The sequence below is a fragment of the Perognathus longimembris genome, chromosome 2 (assembly GCF_023159225.1).
Source record: "Perognathus longimembris pacificus isolate PPM17 chromosome 2, ASM2315922v1, whole genome shotgun sequence".
In the NCBI taxonomy this organism is placed as follows: domain Eukaryota; kingdom Metazoa; phylum Chordata; class Mammalia; order Rodentia; family Heteromyidae; genus Perognathus; species Perognathus longimembris.
Window position 1 is genome coordinate 49,709,318 of NC_063162.1, and position 24,759 is coordinate 49,734,076.

General features: G+C 42.7%; 1 protein-coding gene across 1 annotated transcript; it reads left to right on the forward strand.

Annotated features, from left to right (window-relative positions):
* Positions 1 to 8,595: 8,595 nt before the first annotated feature.
* Vdac2 (voltage dependent anion channel 2) lies at positions 8,596 to 24,207 on the forward strand. The gene is made up of 10 exons (XM_048339106.1): positions 8,596 to 8,748; positions 8,979 to 9,033; positions 10,071 to 10,139; positions 12,139 to 12,188; positions 16,300 to 16,452; positions 16,549 to 16,601; positions 16,925 to 17,152; positions 18,970 to 19,120; positions 21,662 to 21,719; positions 23,825 to 24,207. Exons 2-10 carry the CDS (start codon positions 9,003 to 9,005, stop codon positions 23,914 to 23,916), a joined length of 885 nt encoding a protein of 294 aa, XP_048195063.1. The 5' UTR covers positions 8,596 to 8,748; positions 8,979 to 9,002; the 3' UTR covers positions 23,917 to 24,207.
* The last annotated feature ends 552 nt before the right edge of the window (positions 24,208 to 24,759 follow it).

The window sequence follows — 24,759 nt, forward strand, 5'->3', positions numbered from 1 at the left end:
AACCTCCCACAACTAGAAATAATGCCCTATTGTCCCTCTAGCTTCCTCATCAGCTTCCCTCTGTATGGAATGTCCAGGTGGCTGGCAGCCAAAATGCCCTTGTGACTTCCCAGACTTCAGATCTTTCCCTTTCCCTCCATCCATTGCCTCCCACAGCAGCTCCAGAGACACAGGGCAGTCACATAGTAAATGCAGGCAGGCGTGGGATGTGAGTCACAAGGTATTCTTGGCATTGACCCACTGATGGATGTGCAGAGAATCCTGCCTCCTCCCTTCCTCACTTATCTTCATTGTGGAGGCTCAAGCTCTCACTGTAGGTTCACTGTTTTTTATTATTATTATTATTATTATTATTATTATTATTATTATTCAGGCTCTCTTTGGATAGCCCAGTCTAGCCTGGAACTCCTGGATGCTGAGATTATAGGCACATAAGCTTAGAAGGGAAAAGTTTTGAAGGCAACTATCAGTGAATGTAAGTCATGACAGGGATGTCCAAAGTACTTAACTTCTTGTTCCTTCATTATCAGTCATCCTTAGTGGAAAAGTTTTGATGATGGGAGGCAGTGACTGAGAACACATGCCCTGGATTCCAGCAAAGCTGAGCTTAAATTCTGACCCCACTACCCAAAGAACTTGTTGTTATACCACAAGTACTTAACTGTGGTTTATATCAATAATAAGTGCCTGGGTGAGTTGATGTAAGAATAAACTAAAGCATAGGAACTGCTTGGAGGAATGCCTGGAACAAAAGCAGTGCCTGATGTATTAGCTATAAATATTTTGATTGTGTTATTTGTAAAGTAGTGTCATTACTAGGTATTGGGGAGGTGAGTGAATGGATGGGATAATTGAGTAAGAAGCAGTTTTTACTTAAAGAGTAAAACAGCTTAGCGGTAGACTGCTTGCCTTGCATGCATGAAGCCCTAGGTTTGATTCCTCAGCACCACATAAACAGAAAACAAGTGGTGCTGTGGCTCAAGTGTAGAGTGTTAGCCTTGAACAAAAAAGAAGGCAGGGACAGTGCTCAGGCCCTGAATCTAAGCCCCAGGACTGGCAAAAAGAAAAAAGAAAAAAAGTTTGATAGGGAAAGCAGAGGGCATTGTATGTGTGTACATCTGTGTGTATGTGTGCCCTAGTATTGGAGCTTGAACTCAGGACCCCATGCTCTTGCTTAGAGTTTTCACTCAAGGTTGGCACTCTACCACTTGAGCTACACTCCACTTCTGGCATTTTTGGTGGTTAATTGGTAATAAGAGTCTCTTGGATTTGTCTTCCCAGGCTGGCTTCAAGCCTCCATACTCAGATTTCAGCCTCCAGGGTAGCTACAATTACAGGCATGAATCACTGGCACCTAGGATATATTTTTTAAACTGTAAACAAATGTTGAACCACTCCCAGTCCAGGTCTTTGAAGATGTTTTGTTGTGGTTACAGGGGTTTGGACTCAGGGCCTTGCAATTTGTCTTGTATTTCCTACTCGCCCCCAGTGCTATACCACTTGAGACATGCCTCCAGTCCAGGTTTTTGCTGGTTAATTGGAGATGAGCCTCCTAGATGTTTCTTCCCAGTATGGCTTTGAACCATGAGCCCCAAGGTCTCAGCCCTGTAAGTGGCTAGGATTGTTGACATGAATCACTGAAACCTGACTTTGAAGATTCTTGAGCCTGCAGCCTTTCAGCATTTTTCTGATCACTTTGAGCTTAGCTTTTCCACAGAAAGGGCTGAACTTTTTCAAGGAATAAAGCAATGTTTTATCAGTGTTCTACTTGTATGTCTGAGCAAGACTACAGGTTGCTAACTAGATGATGAATAATAAAGTCCTTTTGTTTTGTTTTTTTACCTGTCCTAGGGCTTGAACTCAGGGCCTGAGCACTGTCCCTGGCTTCTTTTTGCTCAAGGCTAGCACTCTACCACTTGAGCCACAGCGCCACTTCCAGTTTTTTCTGCTTATGTGGTACTGAGGAATTGAACCCAGGGCTTCATGTATATGAGGCGAGCACTTTACCACTAGGCCATATTCCCAGCCCCATTAAAGTCCTTTTACATCTATCTTTACATCAACCCATAATCTCTATACTCTGGAATATCAGTTGCAGGGAGCTGCAAGAAGCTTGCACTTAATGTGTCCTGTTAATTGTCATCTTATATTAAATACTAAATCAGAGTGGGTCTACACTCCATGCGATCTGGCAAACTGCATAATACACCTGTTTCCTTCATTCATTGTTGGTACTTGACAGTCATCAGTGGCTTACATGCTTTTGTGTGTCTAAGAATGGCAGCCCTAGCTGAATGCTTGTGGTTCACATCTATAATTCTAGCTACTCAGGAGGTTGAGATCTGAGGAACACAGTTTGAGGTCAGCCCGGGCAGGAAACTCTGTGAGATTCTTTGTCTCCAATTAAATGGCAAAAATGTTGTAAGTGGAGGTATAGAACAAGTGGTTATGTGCCAATCCTGAGTGAAAAAAGCTCAGGGACAGTGCCAGGCCCTGAGTTCAAATCCCAGTCATGACATTTTAAAAAAAAAGTAAAAGAATGGAAGCCCATAGAGGGTAACAAGTATGACAAGAAATGTAACATTGTCTTACGTATATAATTGTAACCCCTCTGTACACCACCTTGACAATAAAATAAAATTAAAAAAGAATGGAAGCCCAAAGTTGTATACCTTAAACCCAGGCACACTAGTTGTCTTATCGTGTTCTGGCTTAACTTTTTTATAAGTATAAATTTATTGCTATTATTAAGGTGTTGTACAGAGGGGTAATTTGTCAGTCAGGTAATGAGTGCAGTTCTTTTTGGACAATGTTACCCTTCCTTCACTTTCCCATAGTTTTCCACAGTTCTTGCCCACAAGTTGAATAGTTCATTTTCCACAGTGTTATTGAGTACCACGCCTGCATTTGTTCACCCTTCCTCCCTCCATTTCTTTACTCCCTTGGCCCCCCTAAAACGCCCCCCCCAAAAAAAAACCATAAAGAAAGCAACAAAAATACTACCACCACTAACAACCTTTTTTTGTGTGTGTGTTACAACAAAGCATTTTTTTTGGCCAGTCCTGGGCTTTGGACTCAGGGCCTGAGCACTGTCCCTGGCTTCTTTTTGCTCAAGGCTAGCACTCTGCCACCTGAGCCACGGCGCCCCTTCTGGCCGTTTTCCATATATGTGGTGCTGGGGATTCTAACCGAGGGCTTCATGTGTTGGAGGCAAGCACTCTTGCCACTAGGCCATATTTCCAGCCCCATAACAAAGCATTTTATTTGTGATCAGTGTCTGAGACTCTATACATCCTTCACAAATTTAATTTTACATAATCTGATACTCTCTTAAAACTTAAACTTTGAACTGCTAGATTTATTTCCCTAAAACAGAAGGGCTGGTATAAATTATTTTCCAGAAATGAGGTACCGTTTCACAGAACTGGTTTCTTTTTGTTTTCAAGTTTTAGAGAACTAAATTTGTATTTGTTAAAATCAAAAAGTAGGAAAGATGTTCTTTACAAATAATTTTGATCAAGTATGTGTTCAATGAAAGCAGGATAAAAAGGCTTTTCAATCTAACATTCTGCATTGTACTGTATAGTACTAACAACCTTTTTTAATTTTTTCTGCCCTAGGGCTTGAACTCTGGGCCTGAGAGCTGTCCCTGAGCTCTTCAGCTCAAGGCTAGTGCTCTCCCACAGTGCCACAGAGCCACAGTACCACTTCCAGTTTTCTGGTGGTTAATTGGAGATAAGAGTCTCATTGACTTTCCTGCCTAGGCTGGCTTTAAACCGCGATCTTCAGGTCTCAGCAGCTAGGATTACAGGCTACTGGCACCCAGCTAACAACAAACTTTTGAACCTAGTTCCCCCTCACAGCTAACTGGTCATAAGAACTAGCTCCTCAAAATACTAGTCTCTGCTTCTTGCTTTCATCCCCATCCTGTCTACACTCCCTCCTGCCCGGTTTGAACTTCTGCTCCACTTTTCCCACCCCACTGAGCTGTAGAGAACCAAGTTCTGTTGTAAACAAATTGTCAAGTCCTCAGCTGCACCACTGAATACTCCCACTGTCTTCCTTTTCCCTGTGATCTGGGATCTCTGGATCACTAGGAATACTGCTTTTTCTCCTGCCTGTCCATACCTAGGTCTGGGCATGGTCTGGAGATGGAAGGGCTGCCTGACACTCTACTCATACCTCCACTCTCCTACAAGATCATCCCCCCTTCCAGGTTCATGGTGAAAGTCTTAATTTTAACTGCTTCCTTCCTATGGATCCGAGCATCATATCGGGTGCATAGGTTCTTTAATAAATAGCTTTATATCACATCAGCTCGGCTGTCCTCTGCTAGTCCTCCATTTCTTCCCTACTCCATGGTAGGCATCCAAACCAGGATCTCACACATTGTCATTGAGCCACTCCAGCCATGTTATCTGTTAGGACTAGCTTTCTGGTTATTCCTTCATGTTCTTGGAGGACTTTGGAACCTGACTCAGAGTTGTTCTCTAAACCTCCCATCCCAGCAACACCCTGGTGACTTCAGCTTCTTTGCCAACACCCTGTACCTATCCCACTGTTGTATGTTGGTATGTATGGTGCACCGACATCCTAGTTTCACTTCACCGCCTCAACCTTCAGTGTTTCTTTCACATCAAACTTCTGTGTCTGCTCACCACCCATAACGGACCACTGCTAAATCTTAAATATTTCTGTATCTTGTCACTCTCTCTCACTACATACACATATATCCAAAAATTATGACATTCATTTCAAAAGACGGAGCCTAGTTTACCTCCTCTTCAGTGTACTCTGGTCTTGGCCATTCTCTTCTTTTTTTTTCTTGCCAGTCCTGGGACTTGAACTCTGGCCCTAGGAGTTGTCCCTGAGCTTCTGTGCTAAAGGCTAGCTCTCTACCACTTGAGCCACACACACACACACACACACACACGTATACACACACACACACACACACACGTATACACATACACACACGGGCTCTAACTCCGGGCCTCTTGCTATTCCTTAGCTTTTCCACTCAAGGCTGATACTTTACCCCTGGAGGCACACTTCCACTTTTAGCCTTTGGCAGGTTAACTGGAAATAAGAATCAGATTTCTGTGGGGGCTAGTTTTGAACTCAGTCCTCACATTGCAGCCTCTGGAGTAGCTAGGATTATGGATGTGAGCCACTGGCACTCAGCAGTAGTGGAGTTTAAACTCAGAGTCATGAGCTTGCTAGGTAGCTGCTCTACCACTTGAGCCAAACCTATTTTTATTTTTGAATAGGGTCTTACTTTTTGCCCAGGCAATCTTGAACTTTGTAGCTAGCTAGATGACAGGTAGATGATACCATGATCAGCCTTTATGAAATGGGATCTTGTGAACTTTTTTGTAGAGTTAGCCTTGAAGAAGTTCCTCCTCCTCCCCCTCCCCCTTTGTTTTGGGGTTTAAACTCTGGGCCTGGGCACTGTCTCTGTCAAGGCTAGTGCTCAGCCACTTTGAGCCACAGTGCCACTTACAGTTTTTCTGGTGGTTAACTGGAGATAAGACTTTCCTACCTGGGCTGGCTTTGAACTGGCTTTGACCTCAGCCTTCTGAGTAGCTAAGATTATAGGCGTGAGCCACTGGTGCCCAGCTGAACTACAGTCTTCTTGATCTCAGCCTCCTGAGTAGCTAGGATTACAGGTGTGATCCACTGGGTCTGGTTTTGTTCAGTTATATTTCTATGTAGCTCTCTATGCTGACTTGAATCTAAGCATATAAACTCATGTACCCCAGACATCCAGATAACACGTATGCTCAGGATATCTGGGGTCTTCAACTCAAAGGCTCCAGTGTCACATTTAAAACCACGATGAGCTAGGCACTGCTGGCCCATGCCTATAATCCTAGCTACTCAAGAAGATCACACTTCAAAACCAGCACAGGCAGAAAAGTCTACCTCCAATTAACCATCAAAAAGCCAGAAGTGGAGCTATGATTCAAGTGGTAGAGTGCTATCCTTGAACAAAAAAGCTCTAGGACAATGTACAGGCCTTGAGTTTTAGCCCCAGGACCAAACACACAGAAAACATAATAAAACCATGATGAAAAGCTGAGTGGCAGTGACTCACACTTGTAATATACTAGCTACTCAGGAGGCTGAGATCAGGATCTTTGTTCAAAGTCAGCCCAGGCAGACAAATTTGAGAGATGCCATCTACAATTAACCAGCAAAAAGCCAGGAACTGGAAATGTGGCTCAAGTGGTACAGTTCTTGCTGTGAAGGGGTGGGGGTGAGGGAAAGCTGAATGAGTTCAATGCCCTAAATTCCAATCTAGTACAGCGCGCGCGTGTGCGCGCGCGCGTGCGCACACACACACACACACAAAACATCAACAAGTAACAACAAAAAACATTAAAAGTTTGATCAAATTAATGTTTCTCTTTTGTTAACTTGTCTTTTGTACAGGAGTGTTGACTATGAACTTTAATGATGGATAGGAAACGAGTCACTTCCTTTTCCACCTGTAATTCTTTGTTTAGATCTTCCTTTGGCCATTAGGTAGTCTATACGGTTGTTTGTTCGGTTTGAAAGAATGTCTCAGACCAGTGTCAGAGAAAGTGGGTTTAAAACTCCCACATATAGCTAGGCACTAGTGACTTTGTAATCTGTAATCCTAGCTACTCAGGAGGCAGAGATCTGAGGATTGCCCTTTGAAGCCAGCCTGGGCAGGAATTTCTGTGAGACTCTGATCTCCAGCAATCACAGAAAAAAGCAGGAAGTGGTGCTGTAGCTCAAGTAGTAGAATGTTTGCTTTGAGCAAAAGGTTCTTTTTTTTTTTTTTTTGGCCAGTCCTGGGCCTTGAACTCAGGGCCTGAGCACTGTCCCTGGCTTCTTCCTGCTCAAGGCTAGCACTCTGCCACTTGAGCCACAGTGCCGCTTCTGGCCGTTTTCTGTATATGTGGTGCTGGGGAATTGAACCTAGGGCCTCGTGTATCCGAGGCAGGCACTCTTGCCACTAGGCTATATCCCCAGCCCCCGAGCAAAAGGTTCTTAGAGACAGAGCTTGGGCCCAGAGTTCAAGGCCCAGGACTGGCAAAGAAAAAAAAAATTCCATACAATACACAATTCAAGTAAGCCCTGCTGCAGGAAATGGAGGTAATTTAGCAGTGGCTGAGCTTTTCTGGAAAGTGTTGTAGGGTAAGTGGGATGAGGATGCCAGTTTTTGCCAACAGCCGTGTGAATAGCATCCAACAAAGATTAGCTTCTACTGGAGCTAGGATAATCGTTTGAATGAGGGAGAAAAAATCAGGTCTTCTGCAGCCTGACCTCTTATAAGCAAATACTTCTAACTTTTTAGAACATTAGTAAACCTACCTATGATCCACCAAGACTTCTGGCTGGTCTTGCACACGGGAAAATCTACCAGGTTGAAGCTTTGAGTTTTGGATTATGGAAATCTAGTCAAACTAGTTAGAAGAGTGGAACTGTGAAGACATTTGAGGCTTTCAGAAAAAAAAAATGGTGGTGGTGGGAGGTTTGAGGGACTTGGCACAGGCTGTAGTTGTATGGCTGAATCGACTATTAAGAATAATTTCATTTAACCTTGTCATTTTATAAAGAAACAGCTATATGGGGAGAATGATTTGAAGCCCTAAATGCAGCCATTTCTATTTCATTAGATTGCTCTTTTAAAAAGTCTTTAGTTATTATACAAAAGGGTTTCAAGGTATTAATTTATGTGTACAAAGCATAGATCAGTGTCATCCCTTCCAGCAGGCTCCCCACTCCCATCTATCCCAACCTCCGCTTCCCCTCAAGGCTGCTCCCTCTCCCCCACCCCCACTTCCTGTTCCTCCACACCCAGGTCACTTGGGTGGGTGCCGCATTACAGTGCCCGTTCACCCGCAGTCCTACGGGGCTGAGTTAAGCTGGTCTCCCTACCACAGCCAGGGCCCAGCAGGCTGGCAAAGCAGCCCCGTGTCTGGGTGGGGAGGAGGCCACAGAGCGACCCCGAGGCTGGAGCCGGACGGACGTGTGCACACTGAGAGGCGCTCCGGGAGAGGGATGCCCTGGAGACCCCTGCAGATCGCAAAGCCCAGCCCGACGACACAAAAACACCTCCATGTACCCAGGAAGGCACGGCCGGGGCTGCAGGCACCTCCTGTACTGATACTGAGGGTGTTTCACGAGGGCAGTTGCACCAAGTCCAGACAGACCAGATTACACCCCACTAATTTCTTGCCGGAGCCCTCCAGGCGGGGGAAACCGCGCACCAGCGCCGGAGGGCGTTGGAGAGACGTGCGTGACCCGCGGGGCGCGCCCGAAGCCCCGCCCCTCCCGTGACGCGCGCCGGGCCTCCGCCCCACCCCACCCCCCGCCCGCGCGGACGCCGTCGCGTTGCTTCCGCCGTTCCCCGCCCCCTCGCCTCTGGGGGCTGCCCGGCTCGCTGCCTGACCCGAGGCCCGACGGCTTCGGTTCCCCCAGCCCCCGCCGACGGACGGAGGCAGCTCGCCCGGGGGCAGGGGTACCCTCCGTCTACGGGGCTGCTCAGGTGTAGGCTGAAGGGGACAGCGGGTGGCTCTGCGGGGACAGGCGCGGCGGGCAGCCCGAGGGGCAGCGGCGGGGTCCTGGCTGGGGGAGGACAGGGTTGCGGCGGGCGGAACGGTGTCTCCTTCACTTCGCCCTCCAGCCGCGGCAGCTGCAGCCGGACCTTGAGCGAGCCGAGCGGCCCCAGCTGCGAGCCGAGCGGCGGCAGCGGCGCCCTCAGGAGACCACCAGGTACCTCCCTGGTCACCTCACGCCGACCCCCGGGGGCCTAGGCCGCGACGGCCAAGCGGGAGGCTCGAGCCAAACTCGGGGTTGGTCCTGGCTCCCTAAGATGGCCGCGCGGCCCCACAGCCCCCTACCTCTCCCTGTCCGAGACCCTCTTTGGGTCCTTTGACCCGCCTTTGACCTTCCTTCCCCCCCTCCCCCCCAGCTGACCGCACTTCTTGTCCCCTTCCCCGCAGATCACCTCTTCCCGCGGCCTCGCCATGGCGACCTACGTACAGCCCTGCGTGCGGCGTAAGTGGAGCGGGCAGCTCTGCGGGTTGGGGCGTCGGGATTCGGGAGTCGAAACCCGTCGGCCAGACGACCGCGTCTGGCCCGCCTCATCCCTTACTCCTCGGGGGACTTGGACATCCAGTGTTTGTCGGTGGCACTTTGGTCCCGTCGTCCGGCCATCGCCTCTGCAGAGGAGGGGCTGGGCTGTGGGTTGGGGGAGCGATGGAGGGCCGCGGGGGGCGTTGGGCTGAGGCCGCGTTCATCTTCACCTTCTGGAAGTGGCTTTGACAAATTTGAAAGCCAGGAGTTTGGGCAACTGTGAGGCTCTGCCTTTGGGGAAGCAGAGCGGCTAGTCTTCGAGAGGAAGTAGTTATCTGCTTAGTGAGAGCGCAAGGTCATTACATGTGCTCCTAAGGGCGTGGACTGCCTTTGTAGAATGAATGAGCCTAGTGGGAAAGCTCAGATTGCTTACCCTTAAGCCTTACTGCTTTGGCCCAAGACTTAGAAGTCGTATTTATATATTTAAAGTGCCATTTGATATTTAGTTGATGTAGGCACTTGAGTGAAACATAGATGGCCGCAGTTTTTTCTAGGTCTCAATACTTAGGTTCTCAGAGCGTTAAGGTCCCTTCTCACCTCTAAGTGTTAGTTTTGATCTCAAGGAGAGTGCTTAAGGGAGGAAATGCCTCTTAGTTCTGCTTTTTGTCTCAGTTGAATCAGCTCATCCTGGTAAATTTTGGCAGGTGTAGATATTTATTTCTTTGTACTAGTCTGGTTCTTTGCAATGAAGTTTGTGTAGACACTGAAATTTAGGAGTAGAAAGTTTTTTGTTTTTTTAAACTTGACAGGACTTTTCCAAGTTTAACATGGTTATCCATTTTAGAAATAAGCCATTGTCAGGACTGATTCCTTCGTGAATCATTATAGTTTTATTGTAACCTCTGGAATTCCAGTGAATTTGAACTACTTTAAAGGTTAGCATGTCTCATAGCTTGTTTACCTTTGGACCGAAGGTGAGAGAACAGGAACATTAACACTGGAATTTTTCATTTTCCCAGCAATGTGTATCCCTCCATCATATGCTGACCTTGGCAAAGCTGCCAGAGATATTTTCAACAAAGGATTTGGTAAGACCTTAGTGTTTTTCTCTTAATTTTAGATCAAAAGTGAAAACGTGATTGGATCCCTATTTCTTGTCTCCTCCCCATTCTGTTAGGTACATTTTTAAACTGAAATTCTATTAAGTAGATATTACAGTTCAGTCTAGTTTCTCCCGAGTATATAGTTTATGCAGTTTAACCTTTAAGAAAAAGCAGTGTGTACGTGTGTATGTGTGCTTCAGTCCTGAGGCCTGAACTAGGTTGGGTACTGTTCCTGAGCTTTTTTGCTCAGGGTTAGCACTATACTATACTACCTGAGCTACAGTTGTGCTTCAGTTTTTTGTTTTGTGGTAAATTGGAGATAAGAGTCTTATGTACTTTCTTGCTCTGACTGGCTTTGAACCACGATCCTCAGATCTTAGATTTCTAAGTATATAGGATTATAGTGTGAGCTACTGGCACCTGGCTTCATTTGCTTTAGTTAGAGCTTAGATTTTGCTGACTAGAGTAATGATCCATTACTATTTCATGTTTGTGGTAGTTGCTTCTAAATGCCCTTCAAAGAGTTAAGGATTTTTAAAAGCAATTTTGAGTTTTCTTGAAAGTTTGCTCCTTATACTCTTATTCTCTTTTAGATAAATGTCCTAAATGTTTAGGATAAACTATTGGGTATTCAGAGATTTAAGTCAAACAGGCTTTTTTCCCTTTTTTTTTTTCCCCATGTGCATGGTATGTGTGTGGAGTGGGAGGGGGAGGGTACTAGGGCTTGAACTCAAGGCCTGTCTTCCCAGTCTGACTTTGAATGATGATCCTCAGATATCATTAGCCTCCTGAGTACCTATAGTTACAGGCATGAGCCACCAGCATTTAGCTAAATTTTCTAATCTAATGTTAATGCTTTGTGTTTAAAAATAATTGGAGGGCTGGGAATGGGGCTTAGTGGTAGAGTGCTTGCCTAGCATGCATGAAGCCCTGGGTTCATTCCTCAGCACTACATAAACAGAAAAAGTTGGAAGTGGCTTTGTGGCTCAAGTGCTAGAGTGCTAGCCTTGAGCAAAAAGAAGCCAGGGATAGTGTTTAGGCCCTGAGTTCAAGCCCCAGGACTGGCAAAAAAAAATTAATAATCATAATTGGAAAGCCTTTTGGGGGCAAGAGGATGAGAAACATATAACCCCAAACACATTAAGGAAGGTGGTAGCACAGAGATGTTCTCTTCTTTGCCAATGCCAAGCCAGTTTAAGTAAAATTAATTTAAAAGTTTGAGTCTAAATTGTGTATCCTGCCCGACATTGTAATGCATACCTAGAATCCTAGCTATGCTTGAGGCTAATTCTTCTTATACTTGAGGCAGAGAGAGGAAAGAGGATCACTATTCCAGGTTAGCATAGGGACAAAAAGCTTAAAAGCCTATCTGAAAAAATGAAGCAAAAAAAAAGGCTGAGGTATTGCTTAGGTGGTAGAGAGCTTGGCTCTGGATTTAAGACTCTTGAGTTCAAGTTGGATTACTGCCCAGAAAGTTAAATAAATACAGTGTATCAACACATCTATATTTCTTTGCTTTTTGGTAGTTGAACTCAAGGCCTAGGCCCTGTCCCTGAGCTTTTGTGCTCTAGCCTAGCGCTCTGCCACTTTGCATCGCGGCTACATTTCTGGTTTTCTGGTGGTTAATTGGAAATAAAAGTCTTGTGGACTTTCCTGCCTGACCTGGCATTGAACTGTGATCCTCAGATTGCAGCTTCCTGAGTAGTGAGGATTACAGGTGTAGATGTGAGCCCCCAGCACTAGACTATAAAATCTTCAATTAGTTGTACAGATTTCATTATAATATTGTCTCACTTATTTACAATATATTCCAGCCAGTCTCGCCCACTGAATCTCTTTCCTTTTGTGGAATTTAAAACAAGTGGGGTGTGTGTGTGTGTGTGTGTGTGTGTGTGTGTGTGTGTGTGTGTGTGTGTGTTCAATGATAGGAATGTATCTTTTATACAGATAAAGCATTTTATTATTTTGTGCTCTTTTTTTGAAGGCTTTGGATTGGTGAAACTGGATGTGAAAACAAAGTCATGCAGTGGCGTGGTGAGTGTGCTACCCAACAAATTCTGACGAGCCTTTGCAATTTTTCTAACCATTGAAGTTACAACTGAAAGATGTCTGCTTATTTTACCTGAAAAGAAGTCTTTTCTCTGGGAATGTGGCTTAGAGGTAGAGTGCTTGCCCAGTATGAATGAAGCCCTGGGTTTGATTCATTAGTACCACATAAACAGAAAAAGCCAGAAGTGGCGTTGTGGCTCTAGTGGTAGGGGGCTAGCCTTGAGCACAGAGAGGCTCAGGGACAGTGCCCAGGCCCTGAGTTCAAGTCCCAGGACTGGCAAGAAAAGTCTTTTCCCTATTACTGAGTATAAGTGTATTACTAAGACAGTGGTCATCTAGGACTCGACATACTCAGATAACAGGCAGGCAACTACTTAGCCTCTTTGGAAACTCCTTTTTAAAAGAAAGCAGTTGTGAGGCTTGAACTCAAGGCCTGGGTGCCGTCCCTGAGCCTCATTGTGCTCAAGGCTAGTGGTCTTGTCACTTGAGCCATAGCGCCACTCCCGGTTTTTGAGTGGTGACTTCTGCCCTGGCTGGCTTTGAACTGCAGTCCTTAGATCTCAGCCTCTTGAGTAGCTGGGATTACAGGTGTGAGCCACTGGTACCCAGGTCACTTTCTCTTAATGCATATCAGTTGTGGGCATAAAATATTCAGCAACTAATAAATTGTGTACAGTAACCACTTATATTGTGGCCATATGACAGCAATCCTATATGGAGATTTCTGAATGCATTTTGGGAGTTTATGGAGTTGGCTGATTTGAGTATCTTTAAACAGTTTAGTATTTATTTTTGTATGTGGATCTTGATCCATAAATTCCTACAAAATGGTTAAAGTGAAATTTTGTTTGTGTAACTACATCTTATTTTGAATTTTTATTTTGAGATTGTTTTGTGGGTGGATGTTTTACTAATTGGGATATTACTGGTAATTTTTGACAAATTCTTGCTGTAGTTTATGTAACTGATATATGTTAATCCTATTTGTTTTTTTTTCCAGTGCCCAGACTTGTTGAGTTTCTGGGGTTTTTGTCTTTGTTCTGTCACTTGATTTCTTTGGTCTACAAGAAAGTCTAGGCATTTAATTATGAGTCAGTGGCTTGCTTGGTAAAGTTACCAGGTTATGGAGCTGTGATTAAGTGGATTTCTTGTTGGAGATTGACTCTATCACTCATCTACTTTCCAAGCTTTGTGTTTGTGTGTACATGTGTATGTGTGCATGTTCTCATTTAAAATTTGTTGAGGCTCTTTACAAATACTCGGCTCTGTATGTGTGTGTGTAACATCAAAGCCCTAAAAAAATGGAAGAAGATGGGCTGGGAATATGGCCTAGTGGCAAGAGTGCTTGCCTCACATACATGAAGCCCTGGGTTCGATTCCCCAGCACCACATGTATAGATAACGACCAGAAGTGGCGCTGTGGCTCAAGTGGCAGAGTGCTAGCCTTGAGCAAAAAGAAGCCAGGGACAGTGCTCAAGCCCTGAGTCCAAGCCCCAGGACTGGCCAAAAAAAAAAGAAAAACCAAAAACAAATAAATTTTAATTAAAAAAAAAAAGGAAGAAGACTTTAGTGCTTGTGTTCTTAAAAGCTTTCTAGTTGGAAAGACAAAACTATATCAAGTATTGAACTGAGATAACAATTACTAGATGGATAAATCAAAAAGTCACTGATTGAAAAGGAAAGGCTTATTGTAGATAGGGAAAGTAATGTGGAAATAAGTTTTTACAGTGCTGAGATCTATCTATATCTATCTCAAAGTGCTTTTCTTTGTGTTTAATGAATATCAGTACTCTTGGTATTTATGTGTAATTTGTTCCTGACCCCAATGAGGTCCCATTCAGGGGACTTAACAAAGATCTTCAGGCTACCCCAAAATAAGAAAGACAATTTGTAGTGATGGAGTGGACAGCTCTACTGTTAATATAGCATCTAGTCCAATTCTGGTACCACAGGGTTAAACTGGCCTTGTGTCTTACTTTATCTGTGTATAGACGGGTTCTTGATCTGTGGTTTGATGAATAACAGTTGGTAGAGCTGATTAAAAGTTACTACTTGGACATATTTTCCATTTAAACTATCTTCTGGAAGATTCGCTGTTGTGTTGTGTTTTTGCCAGTCTCGGGGCTTGAACTCAGCTCAGGGCTTGGGCACTGTCCCTGAGCTTCTTTTGCTCAAGGCTAGTGCTCTACCACTTGAGCCACAGCACCACTTCTGGCCTTTTCTGTTTATGTGGTGCTAAGGAATTGAACTCAGGGCTTCATGCATAGTAGGCAAGCACTCTACCACTAGGCCACCTTCCTGGCCCCAGATTCACTGTTTAGTGATTTCCTTTTATGTAAAGTGCATAAAAATGAGCATAGCTTTCAATTTATTTCAATTTAATTCTCCACAGATGGGAAAACTTTGCCAGTCCTGGGGCTGTCCATGGCTTCTTTTTGTTCAAGGCTAGCTAGCACTCTACCACTTGAGCCACAGCACCACTTCCAGCTTTTTCTGTTTAAATAGTGCTGAGGAATCAAACCCAGGGCTTCATGCATGCTAGGCAAGCACTCTACTGCTAAGCCACATTCTCAGCCCCACAAGTTCGTTTATTCGTTCTTTCTTTTTGCCAGTCCTGGAATTTGAACTCAGGGCTGAGTACTGTCCCTGGCTTCTTTTTGCTCAAGGCTACCGCCACTCTACCACTTGAGCCACAGAGCTACTTTTGGCTTTTTGTTGTTTATGTGGTGCTGAGGAATTGAACCCAGGGCTTCATGTATGCTAGGCAAGCACTCTACCACTAGGCCATATTCCCAGCCACATAATTATTTCTTAATATAATCTAGTTGAGTATATTTTAGTATGGGGTTGAATACCAAGCCTAGATTTGACAGTTACTAATGAGAGAGAGCATCTATTTTAGGAGATTTTAACAAATACTCTATTTTCTTTTTTTTTTTTTTGGCCAGTCCTGGGCCTTGGACTCAGGGCCTGAGCACTGTCCCTGGCTTCCTTTTTTTTGCTCAAGGCTAGCACTCTGCCACTTGAGCCACAGCGCCACTTCTGGCCGTTTTCTGTATATGTGGTGCTGGGGAATCGAACCCAGGGCCTCATGTATACAAGGCAAGCTCTCTCGCCACTAGGCCATATCCCCAGCCCCCAAATACTCTATTTTCTAAGTGAACAATAATGGGCGTTTCCCCCAATAATACAGATTTAATATTTCCTCATTGTGCGGGTATCACAATTTCTTTTCTTTTTTTTTTTTTTTTTTTTTGGCCAGTCCTGGGGCTTGGACTCAGGGCCTGAGCATTATCCCTGGCTTCTTTTTGCTCATGACTAGCACTCTACGACTTGAGCCACAGTACCACTTGGAGCTTTTTCTACTTGTGTGGTTATTGAGGAATCAAACCTAGGGCTTCATGCATGGTAGACAAAGCACTACCACTAAGCCACATTCCCAGATCTTTTTTTTGCCAGTCCTGGGGCTTGAACCTTAGGGCCTGGGTACTGTCCCTGAGCTTTTGCTCAAGACTAGCACTCTATGACTTGAGCCACAGTGCCACTGCTGCTTTCTTCTGTTTATGTGGTACTGAGGAATCGAACCCACGGCTTCATTTGCAGCATGCTAGGCAAGTACTGTACCACTAAGCCACATTCCCAGCCTGCGTGTCACAATTTCTGATTGAGGTTTTCTTTGTTTCTGGTTCTAGGGTTTGTGTTTTTTACTTGGCCTTTTTACTCAAGATTGACACTCTACCACTCGAGCCTTGCCTTCAGTTCTTGCTTTTTGCTGGTTAATTGGAAATAAGATTTGTCTGTCTGTGCTTGTTTCAACCTCATTCCTCAGATCTCAGCCTGTTATGTAGCTAGGATTACAGGCTTGAGCCACCAGCAACTGGCTGATTTTTTTTTTTATCCTAGATAATTTTGCCTTCGTAGTTTTAATAAAAGATATACAGTTTCCTGATCACTTGAATTAGCTACAGGTTAATTTATGATTGGTTGGAAATAGCCCTTAAGGTGGCAGTTAGATGAAGTCTTTGTCACTCAAGTTAGGCAGTGCATTCTTTCAAGCTTATGAGAAGGTTCATTAAATTATTTATTATCTTATTAGGAATTCTCAACATCTGGTTCATCTAATACAGACACTGGTAAAGTTACCGGGACTTTGGAGACCAAATATAAATGGTGTGAATATGGTCTGACTTTCACAGAAAAATGGAACACTGATAATACTTTGGGAACAGAAATCGCCATTGAAGACCAGGTAACATTTCAAAAGTGTGCTTTATTATTAATTTTTACTTATGTGCTTCATGTAGGAAATAAAGCTGAATATAAACATGTTTTCCTTCCAAAATAGATTTGTCAAGGTTTGAAACTGACATTTGATACTACCTTCTCACCAAATACTGGGTAAGCATGGACATTTTAACTTGCTATCATTGAGTTGCTTTCAGATATTTGCCTCTTTTCATTAGAGCATTAATTTGAGTAATTAACATGTTCTAAGATGCTTCTGTTTGATCAATTACTAGTTTTGGGAACAGTTTTTCTATGCTAGTGGTAGTCCAGTTACCTCCTGTGCCCTTGTTTTTAGTTATTGGACTGTTTTATAATGTGTATGATTTACCATCATAGTGTAGTTTATTTAAATAATGTTATGGTACTCTATGTAGGAATTGTACATTGTGTTTGTCACTGGCATAGCTTTTAAGACAGTTTGTTCTTATTTTCAGAAAGAAAAGCGGTAAAATCAAGTCCTCTTACAAGAGGGAATGTATAAATCTTGGTTGTGATGTTGACTTTGATTTTGCTGGACCTGCAATCCATGGTTCAGCTGTCTTTGGTTATGAAGGCTGGCTTGCTGGGTACCAGATGACCTTTGACAGCGCCAAATCAAAGCTGACAAGGAATAATTTTGCAGTGGGCTACAGGACTGGAGACTTCCAGCTACACACTAATGTGTAAGTCTTTTATTTTGCTTAGAGTATTGTTATATAAACCTTTAAAGGCTGTCATTTAATTTGTCTCTGGTCATCTCTTACTAATCTAGTTTCAGCCTGAAGGATTTCTCTTCACTTATTTGTTTAGAAATGTTCTTGCCCATTTCTAGAGTGTTCTTCAGAAGTATGTAGTAAAAATATTAGTTTGGGGGCTGGGGATATAGCCTAGTGGCAAGAGTGCCTGCCTCGGATACACGAGGCCCTAGGTTCGATTCCCCAGCACCACATATACAGAAAACGGCCAGAAGCGGCGCTGTGGCTCAAGTGGCAGAGTGCTGCCTTGAGCGGGAAGAAGCCAGGGACAGTGCTCAGGCCCTGAGTCCAAGGCCCAGGACTGGCCAAAAAAAAAAAAAAATTAGTTTGACTTTGGGTGCAGAAAGAGTAAATATTCTCTGTATTTGAGTTGTGAGCGTTTATACATTGGTACCATTGTGTTCTTTTTTTCTTTTTGTGCTAGGCCTGGGGCTTGAACTTGGGGCCCTAGGTGCTATACCTAAGATTTTTGCTCAAGCACTTTAACAGTTGCGTTACAGCTCCCGCTCCCCCCCCCCCCCCTCTTTTTTTTAATTGGAGGTCAGAGTCTCACACAGATTTTCTACCCAGGCTGGCTTTTTTTTTTTTTAATGCCAAGATAAGAAACAACTTATAGAGAGAAGAAAAATTTCTCATCCAAAATATAGAAATCTGTACAACTTTGCCATAATCAATATACATGAACTGTACAAATTTATACCAGTTCATAATTTACCAAATAAAAGATGACTAACAAAGTTCACAAAATAGATGGTGGTTTGTAGAAAAGACTTTTACCACCAGGCTGGCTTTTGAACTATGATCCCCACATCTTAGCCACCTGATAGGATTACAGGCATATGCCACCAGTGCCTGGCCAGTATGTGCTTTTGACTTACCTACCACAAGTTTGTGTTCAATACTGATTTGGTTAGATTGCCTAAAATATATGATGTTTTTACCTAATACAAATGAGATGATATGTAAAGCACTTAAATTTCCTTCATCATTAAAGCAAATATCTTGGTAAATAGCAGAGAAACATTAAAAAATTTGCTATTGCTCAGTTTATAAAATATTTATTAGTAATTTGATGTTTCTTTTGTTTATATTTAATACTAGGGATTAAACCAGAGCCCAGATAAGCATTCCTAGCTCACCTGAGTGTGAATGCTCAAAAGGTTAAGAATTTCTCTGCTGGGTAAACTTTAAAAATTTTTTTTTGTGTCCTGGGGCTTGAACTCAAGGTCTTCCCTGAATTTCTTTTGGACGCCAGTGCTCTACCACTTGAGCCACAGCTCCACTTCCAGATTTTTGGTAGTTTATTGTGGTAAGAGTCTTAACAGATTTTCTGCCTGGGTTGGCTTTCAACTGTGATCTTCAGATCTGAGTCTCCAGAGTAGCTAAGGATTACAGGTACAGGTGTAAGCCAACAGCATCCATCTTGTTTGGAATATTTTGATAATTTTCTTAGTAGCATTATGCATTTTAGAACATGACTATATATCAGAGTGGATAAGTGTACTGTGATTTGTTTTTCAAATCCTTGCATTGTAGATAGGGTTAGAAAAAGACTATAAACTTTCAGTGGGCATTAGAGAGCCACAATGAGTAAGGCATTTTTCCCCCTATTGGTTCTGGATATCAAATCTTCTACTGAGCTCTGTGGTGATTTACATTTAAATGACATGCTACAATATTAGCTCACATCTCAGAATTAGTTTACAGTGTCTATTTTGGATCTACTAATTTAAAATATCTTACAGCAATGATGGGACAGAATTTGGAGGATCAATTTATCAGAAAGTATGTGAAGATCTTGATACTTCAGTAAACCTTGCTTGGACATCAGGTACCAACTGCACTCGTTTTGGCATTGCAGCTAAATATCAGTTGGATCCCACTGCTTCCATTTCTGTGAGTACTTCTGTGGGCTTAGAGTGGGGTTTGGGTTTTGGGAATTAACCTTTGAGTATGTTAACTTGTATTGAAAATTTGAACTGTAATTCACACAAAGTCCTATTAGCAGATCAATTGGATTTAGAATTTGGAATGCTGGTTTTATTATGGAGACAGTGTTAGAGAGTAGATTTCTGTTTAATTTCAAAAGCTATAAGTTGGTATTAATCATAGAGTTCCAAGCCTAAATATAGCCAGTATTTGTGGCCTTGGGGATATAATAGTGTTGAGGAATAGTAGTACTTTAATAATTACTTTTACTTTGTCTTATTCTGGTTTATGGAATACTTGATTTTATCCAAGAGGCCATTGTTACAGATGACATTGGTGGGTGAAAAGCTGAAGCTTGGCAAGGAAAGGACTTCAGACTACTCTGTAGGGTGAGGAGGGAGTAGAGCTGGTATAGGGACTTATGTCTTGATTTCAGTCCTGTCTGGTTGGAGCAGAATGTCTTACTTGGCCTGGTGGTATCTTTTAAAAGCCCTGTCTTGAGGGCTCCCTCCGCTTTCTCAAAGAGCAAAGTGGGATGGTTGGCCACTCTGGTCCTATCCTTAGGTTCTTCCTACTTATAATCTCATCAGTGGTAGTGGGTTGTGTGGGAGAGAGTGCAGTGTGAGGGTGCAGAGGGGCTGGCTTACATTTCAGCAGCTGTTCCTGTGTGTCAGTTGCTTATAGGTCAGGGACTGCCTATTCTGTATTTACTGGAAATGAAAGTTAAGCCACTCATACCAGTTAAATTTCTGTTACATAAAATGTTCTTTATCCATTAGGACAATGCTTTGATAATTTAGGAAGTTTTTTTTTTTTAATTTGAAATGAGTTACATTAAGCCGATTCCACCATAAACACACAAATTTCCCACCATGCCCCAAATAGTGCTTCCTACCTTTGCCAAACATATAGAAAATTTGTATTTCACTCAGTTTGAAATGGGAAAGTCAGTGCTCTGCATACTGAGTTCTATAGTCTAGGCAGTTAAGTTTTAGCCCTAATTGTAGTCAGAAAACAAGAAGCACCCTGATTACTTTTCCCACTGGCTATTTTGATTCATTTATTGTTTCCTCTTCTATTTTTCCCTGAACTATATCAATAAAAACCTTAGGATTCACACAGCCCAATATTCTCATTAAATGTGTGTGTGGACCACCACAAATTTAATGTCAGGCTTCATTTTGTTTTGTTTTTTTGCCAGTCCTTGGGCCTGAGCTCAGGGCCTGAACACTGTCCCTGGCTTCTTTTTGCTCAAGGCTAGCATTCTACCACTTGAGCCATAGGGCCACTTCTGGCTTTTTTCTATATATTTGGTGCTGAAGAATTGAACCCAGGGCTTCATGTATGCGAGGTGAGCACTTTACCACTAGGCCATATTCCCAGCCCAATGCCACGCTTCAGAAGTGCCTTGGTACTCATCTGTCACTCGGTGACTGCTGAGAATTAATTTGAAAACTTGGCTACGATTTCCCACCTGGGTAGAGCAGCTATTCATCCACTAGTAGCACCAGTCTAGCATCTAATCTAGCATTGCTTAATGTTTTTTTTATGGTTTGCTTTTGCTGTTAACTAATGGGAAAGTGTACCTAGCTGTTTGTGGCTCTTAATTTATTGGGCAGAAGTTCATTTGTGAAGTTTTTGTTTAGTTTTGTTTTTTGGTCAGTTGTGGGGCTTGAACTCTGGGCCTGGACTTTGTTTGCTCAAGGTCAGTGCTTTGAGTCCTAGCACCACTTCTGGCTCTTTTGAGTAGTTTATTGGGGATTAGGGCATGGAGTTTGCTACCTGGGCTGGCTTGGAACCGAGATCTTCAGACCTCAGCTGCCTGACTAGCTAGGATTACAGGTGTGAGCCACCGGCACCTGGCTCTGTTTTCTTTTTCTTTTTAATTTGGATTTTTATTGCTAACTCTAGAATATTTTTCTCCATTAATAAGCATATTCCTGTTTAGCAGAGTGATTTCTTGTCCCATTTGTCTATTTAAGTAGTTAAGGAATTGCTATTTAACAAAGCTGAAGGCATTTTTGAGACAACTCACAGGGTCATTGGTAGCTCCTGAAGACTTAGCTCTTGTGTTAACTTATAAGTGCTTTGTGTGTGATTTTTGCTTGTACAGTTACGTCATTTCTTTTTGTTTTGTATTTGCCTGTTTTTTGTTTTTTTTTTTTTGCCAGTCCTGGAGCTTGAACTCGAGGTCCGAGCACTGTCCTTGGCTTCTTTTTTGCTCAAGGCTAGCACTCTACCTCTTGAGCCACAGTGCCACTTCTAGCTTTTTCTCTTTATGTGCTGTTGAGGAATCAAACCCAGGGCTTCTTGTATACGAGGCGAGCACTTTACCACTACGCCGTATTCCCAGCTGCTCACCTTTTTTGATCATGGCTGGAGTGCTACCATTTTAGCCCAGTGAGAATGGGTAGGCTTTTTGTGCTAGGTAGACAAATTGGGGGCCTGTGGACTTACTGATTTTAGTTGGTGGATAATTTTTCTTACAGTTTTTTATTTTTATTTTAGGCAAAGGTTAACAACTCTAGTTTAATTGGAGTGGGCTATACTCAGACTCTGAGGCCTGGTAAGTATTCTTAATAAGTATATAGTATTTTATAAAACAATTTTGATTTTTAGCTTATTTTGCAAACACTGTAAGTATGTACAGTGCTTGTTCTTTTTTTTTTTTTTTTTGAAGTTGCAGTTTCAGCTTATCATTGCATTTTCCCCCAGGTGCTTCTTCTGATGGGATGTTTTCCTGCATAATCAATACTAAGTGGCACCTAAGAAAGTTAGCACTGACTTCCTTTTTTTATTTTTTATTTTTATTTATTTATTTTTTTTGGCCAGTCCTGGGCCTTAAACTCAGGGCCTGAGCACTGTCCCTGGCTTCTTTTTGCTCAAGGCTAGCACTCTGCCACTTGAGCCACAGTGCTACTTCTGGCCGTTTTCTGTATATGTGGTGCTGGGGAATGGAACCCAGGACTTCATGTATACAAGGTGAGCACTCTTGCCACTAGGCCACATTCCCAACCCCAGCATTGACTTTTTTTTTTTTTTAAATACCATCCCCCATTCAGACATTGTCTTACTGGTGTCTGAGGTGTCTTGATTTTTTTTTTTTTTTAATCAGACTTCACCTCTTACCTTGGTTTGTCCTATCTCTCTATATAGTCCCATTTACTTTATATGGTATCTAGTGCTGTTTCCTGGAGCAGTACTTTTCAGATTTAAAGATGGGCTTGAATCACCTGGGAAGATTGTTCATGTTCAGAATCAATCGTGTGGATTCTGATCCAACAGGTGTGGGCTAGAGAGTTCTGTAATTTCAGTAAGCTCCCCAGTTCACAGCTTATACTATTTGTTGACAAAGTTCTGAAGTGTCAGGTGACTGCGTGCCAGTGGCTCACACTTGTAATCCTATTCAGAAGTCTGAGACACCAAGGATCAAGGTTCAAAACCTACCCTGGCTGAAAAATCCCAAGAATCTTCTATTAATGAGTAAAAGTTGGAAGTGATGGTGTTGGCTCAAGTGGTAGAGCACCAGCCCTGAGTGAAAAAAGCCAAGTGAGAACATAAGGCCCTGGGTTCAAGCCCAGTACTGGCACAAAAATAAATCTAAATTATCAAGAGAATTTTTTCTCCCTCTTAATAAAATTTTCCCTCTTCCCTATTATGACTACTTTGAAACCTAAAGAAAATTAAGAGGGGCTGGGAATATAGCCTAGTGGCAAGAGTGCTTGACTCGTATACATGAAGCCCTGGGTTCGATTCCCCAGCACCACATATATAGAAAATGGCCAGAAGTGGCGCTGTGGCTCAAGTGGCAGAGTGCTAGCCTTGAGCAAAAAAAAAGAAGCCAGGGACAGTGCTCAGGCCCTGAGTCCAAGGCCCAGGACTGGCAAAAAAAAAAAAGAAAAAGAAAATAAAGAGCCAGGTGCCGGTGGCTCACACTTGTAATCCTAGTTACTCAGGAGGCTGAGATCTGAGGATCCCTATTCAAAACCAGCCTAGGCAAGAAAGCCCATGAGACTCATCTCCAATAAACCACCAAAACATGAAGTGGCTCTGTGGTTGAAGTGGTCGAGCACCAGTCTTGAGGGACAGTGCCCAGGCCCAGAGTTCAAGCCGTAGGATCAACCAAAAAAAAAAAAAAAGACGAAGAAAATAGAATGACTAGTTAACATGCAGTTTTCATCTACATTCACTTTTTCTCTATACATAACTTTTCCACACAAGCAGAAAAAAATGTCTGTTTTATAGACATTTATACAGTCATAGTGTGCATAGCTAAGAGTAGGAAATTATAATGTAACAATATATTGTAGCCACATTTTAATAGGTAATCTTAATCAGATTGTCATATTTGCCCACAAGTATCTTTCTAGGGTTTTCCTTTCTAGTGTCCAGTTATGATTCAAAATCTGCAATATTCTTACTCTGGATATTATATTGAACATATATTGAACTTGTTATTTGTTGCTAACCTTTTTATGCTTTGTGACTTGGTACCTTACCAACTGAATTCTTACTGGTATTTCTACTTCCAAGTGCCATCTGGTGGCTAGCACTAGTATATTTAACTGGCAGGCTGAGGAAGTGATAGGAAGCCAGGCTCTCTGGGCTTACCAGAGACTCAAACTAGTAGTGAAGTGTTTCAGCTCATCATGGTGATTTGCTTTGATACAGGTGTGAAGCTTACATTGTCTGCTCTGGTAGATGGGAAGAGCATTAATGCTGGAGGCCATAAACTTGGGCTTGCCCTGGAACTGGAGGCTTAATCCAGCTGAACGAATCCTCTGGAAATGAATATCAGAAGATTTGGCCTTAATATATTTCCATTGTGACCAGCAGGCTTTTTTCTTCCCCAAGAAGGTGATCAAAACAAAGGATAATCTAAACAAGAGCTGTATTTTAAATATTACACAGTTACTTGTTAGCTGGTTTCTAGTTCAATTGGTTATCTAGTTACCAATGCTGCAGTCGTGCAGTCATCTATACATTATTTAAATGTATTTAACTGTTAAATGCGCTACCCACCAATAATGAAATAGACCTTTATGAAAACTGTGCAATTGTGTGCATGTTTGTTTTTATGTTCCTTTAACATTGACTGTTGCCATTGGATGAGATAGATCAGTGGATGTTTTAAGATGAGGTTAAAGATTTTTTTTTGTTAAACTCAGACATCATTAGAATTACTTTTGCTATCCAAGAACATTACAAATTATGAATAAAACAAGTATACATAATTAATGGCTCCAAGTACTTGCAGAATTAAAAGTTTTCCAGCTAGAGTTAAATCTCCCTGGTATGTAGTTAATACTTTACTTTGCTGGTGAACATTTTGCTCTTTATGTAAATCTGTGCCACATGGTTCTCTATGTCCTTTGAATAGTTCTGAGTTTGTTTTTTTTAAGACACATAGTTTCACACTCTTGCAGTTTCTAAGTTTATACACAAGTTCATAGAATCATTGTTGATCCCAGAGATGTGGGTGCTAAGTGCTAAGTGGTGAAGGGAAAATATAGGATGGTGCAGTAGACCCTTAGCATCTGTTGGTATGTCATTCCAGGGAGATTGCCATTGAGGAGAACCTGAATGCTAAGCTCAGTGCTACAAAT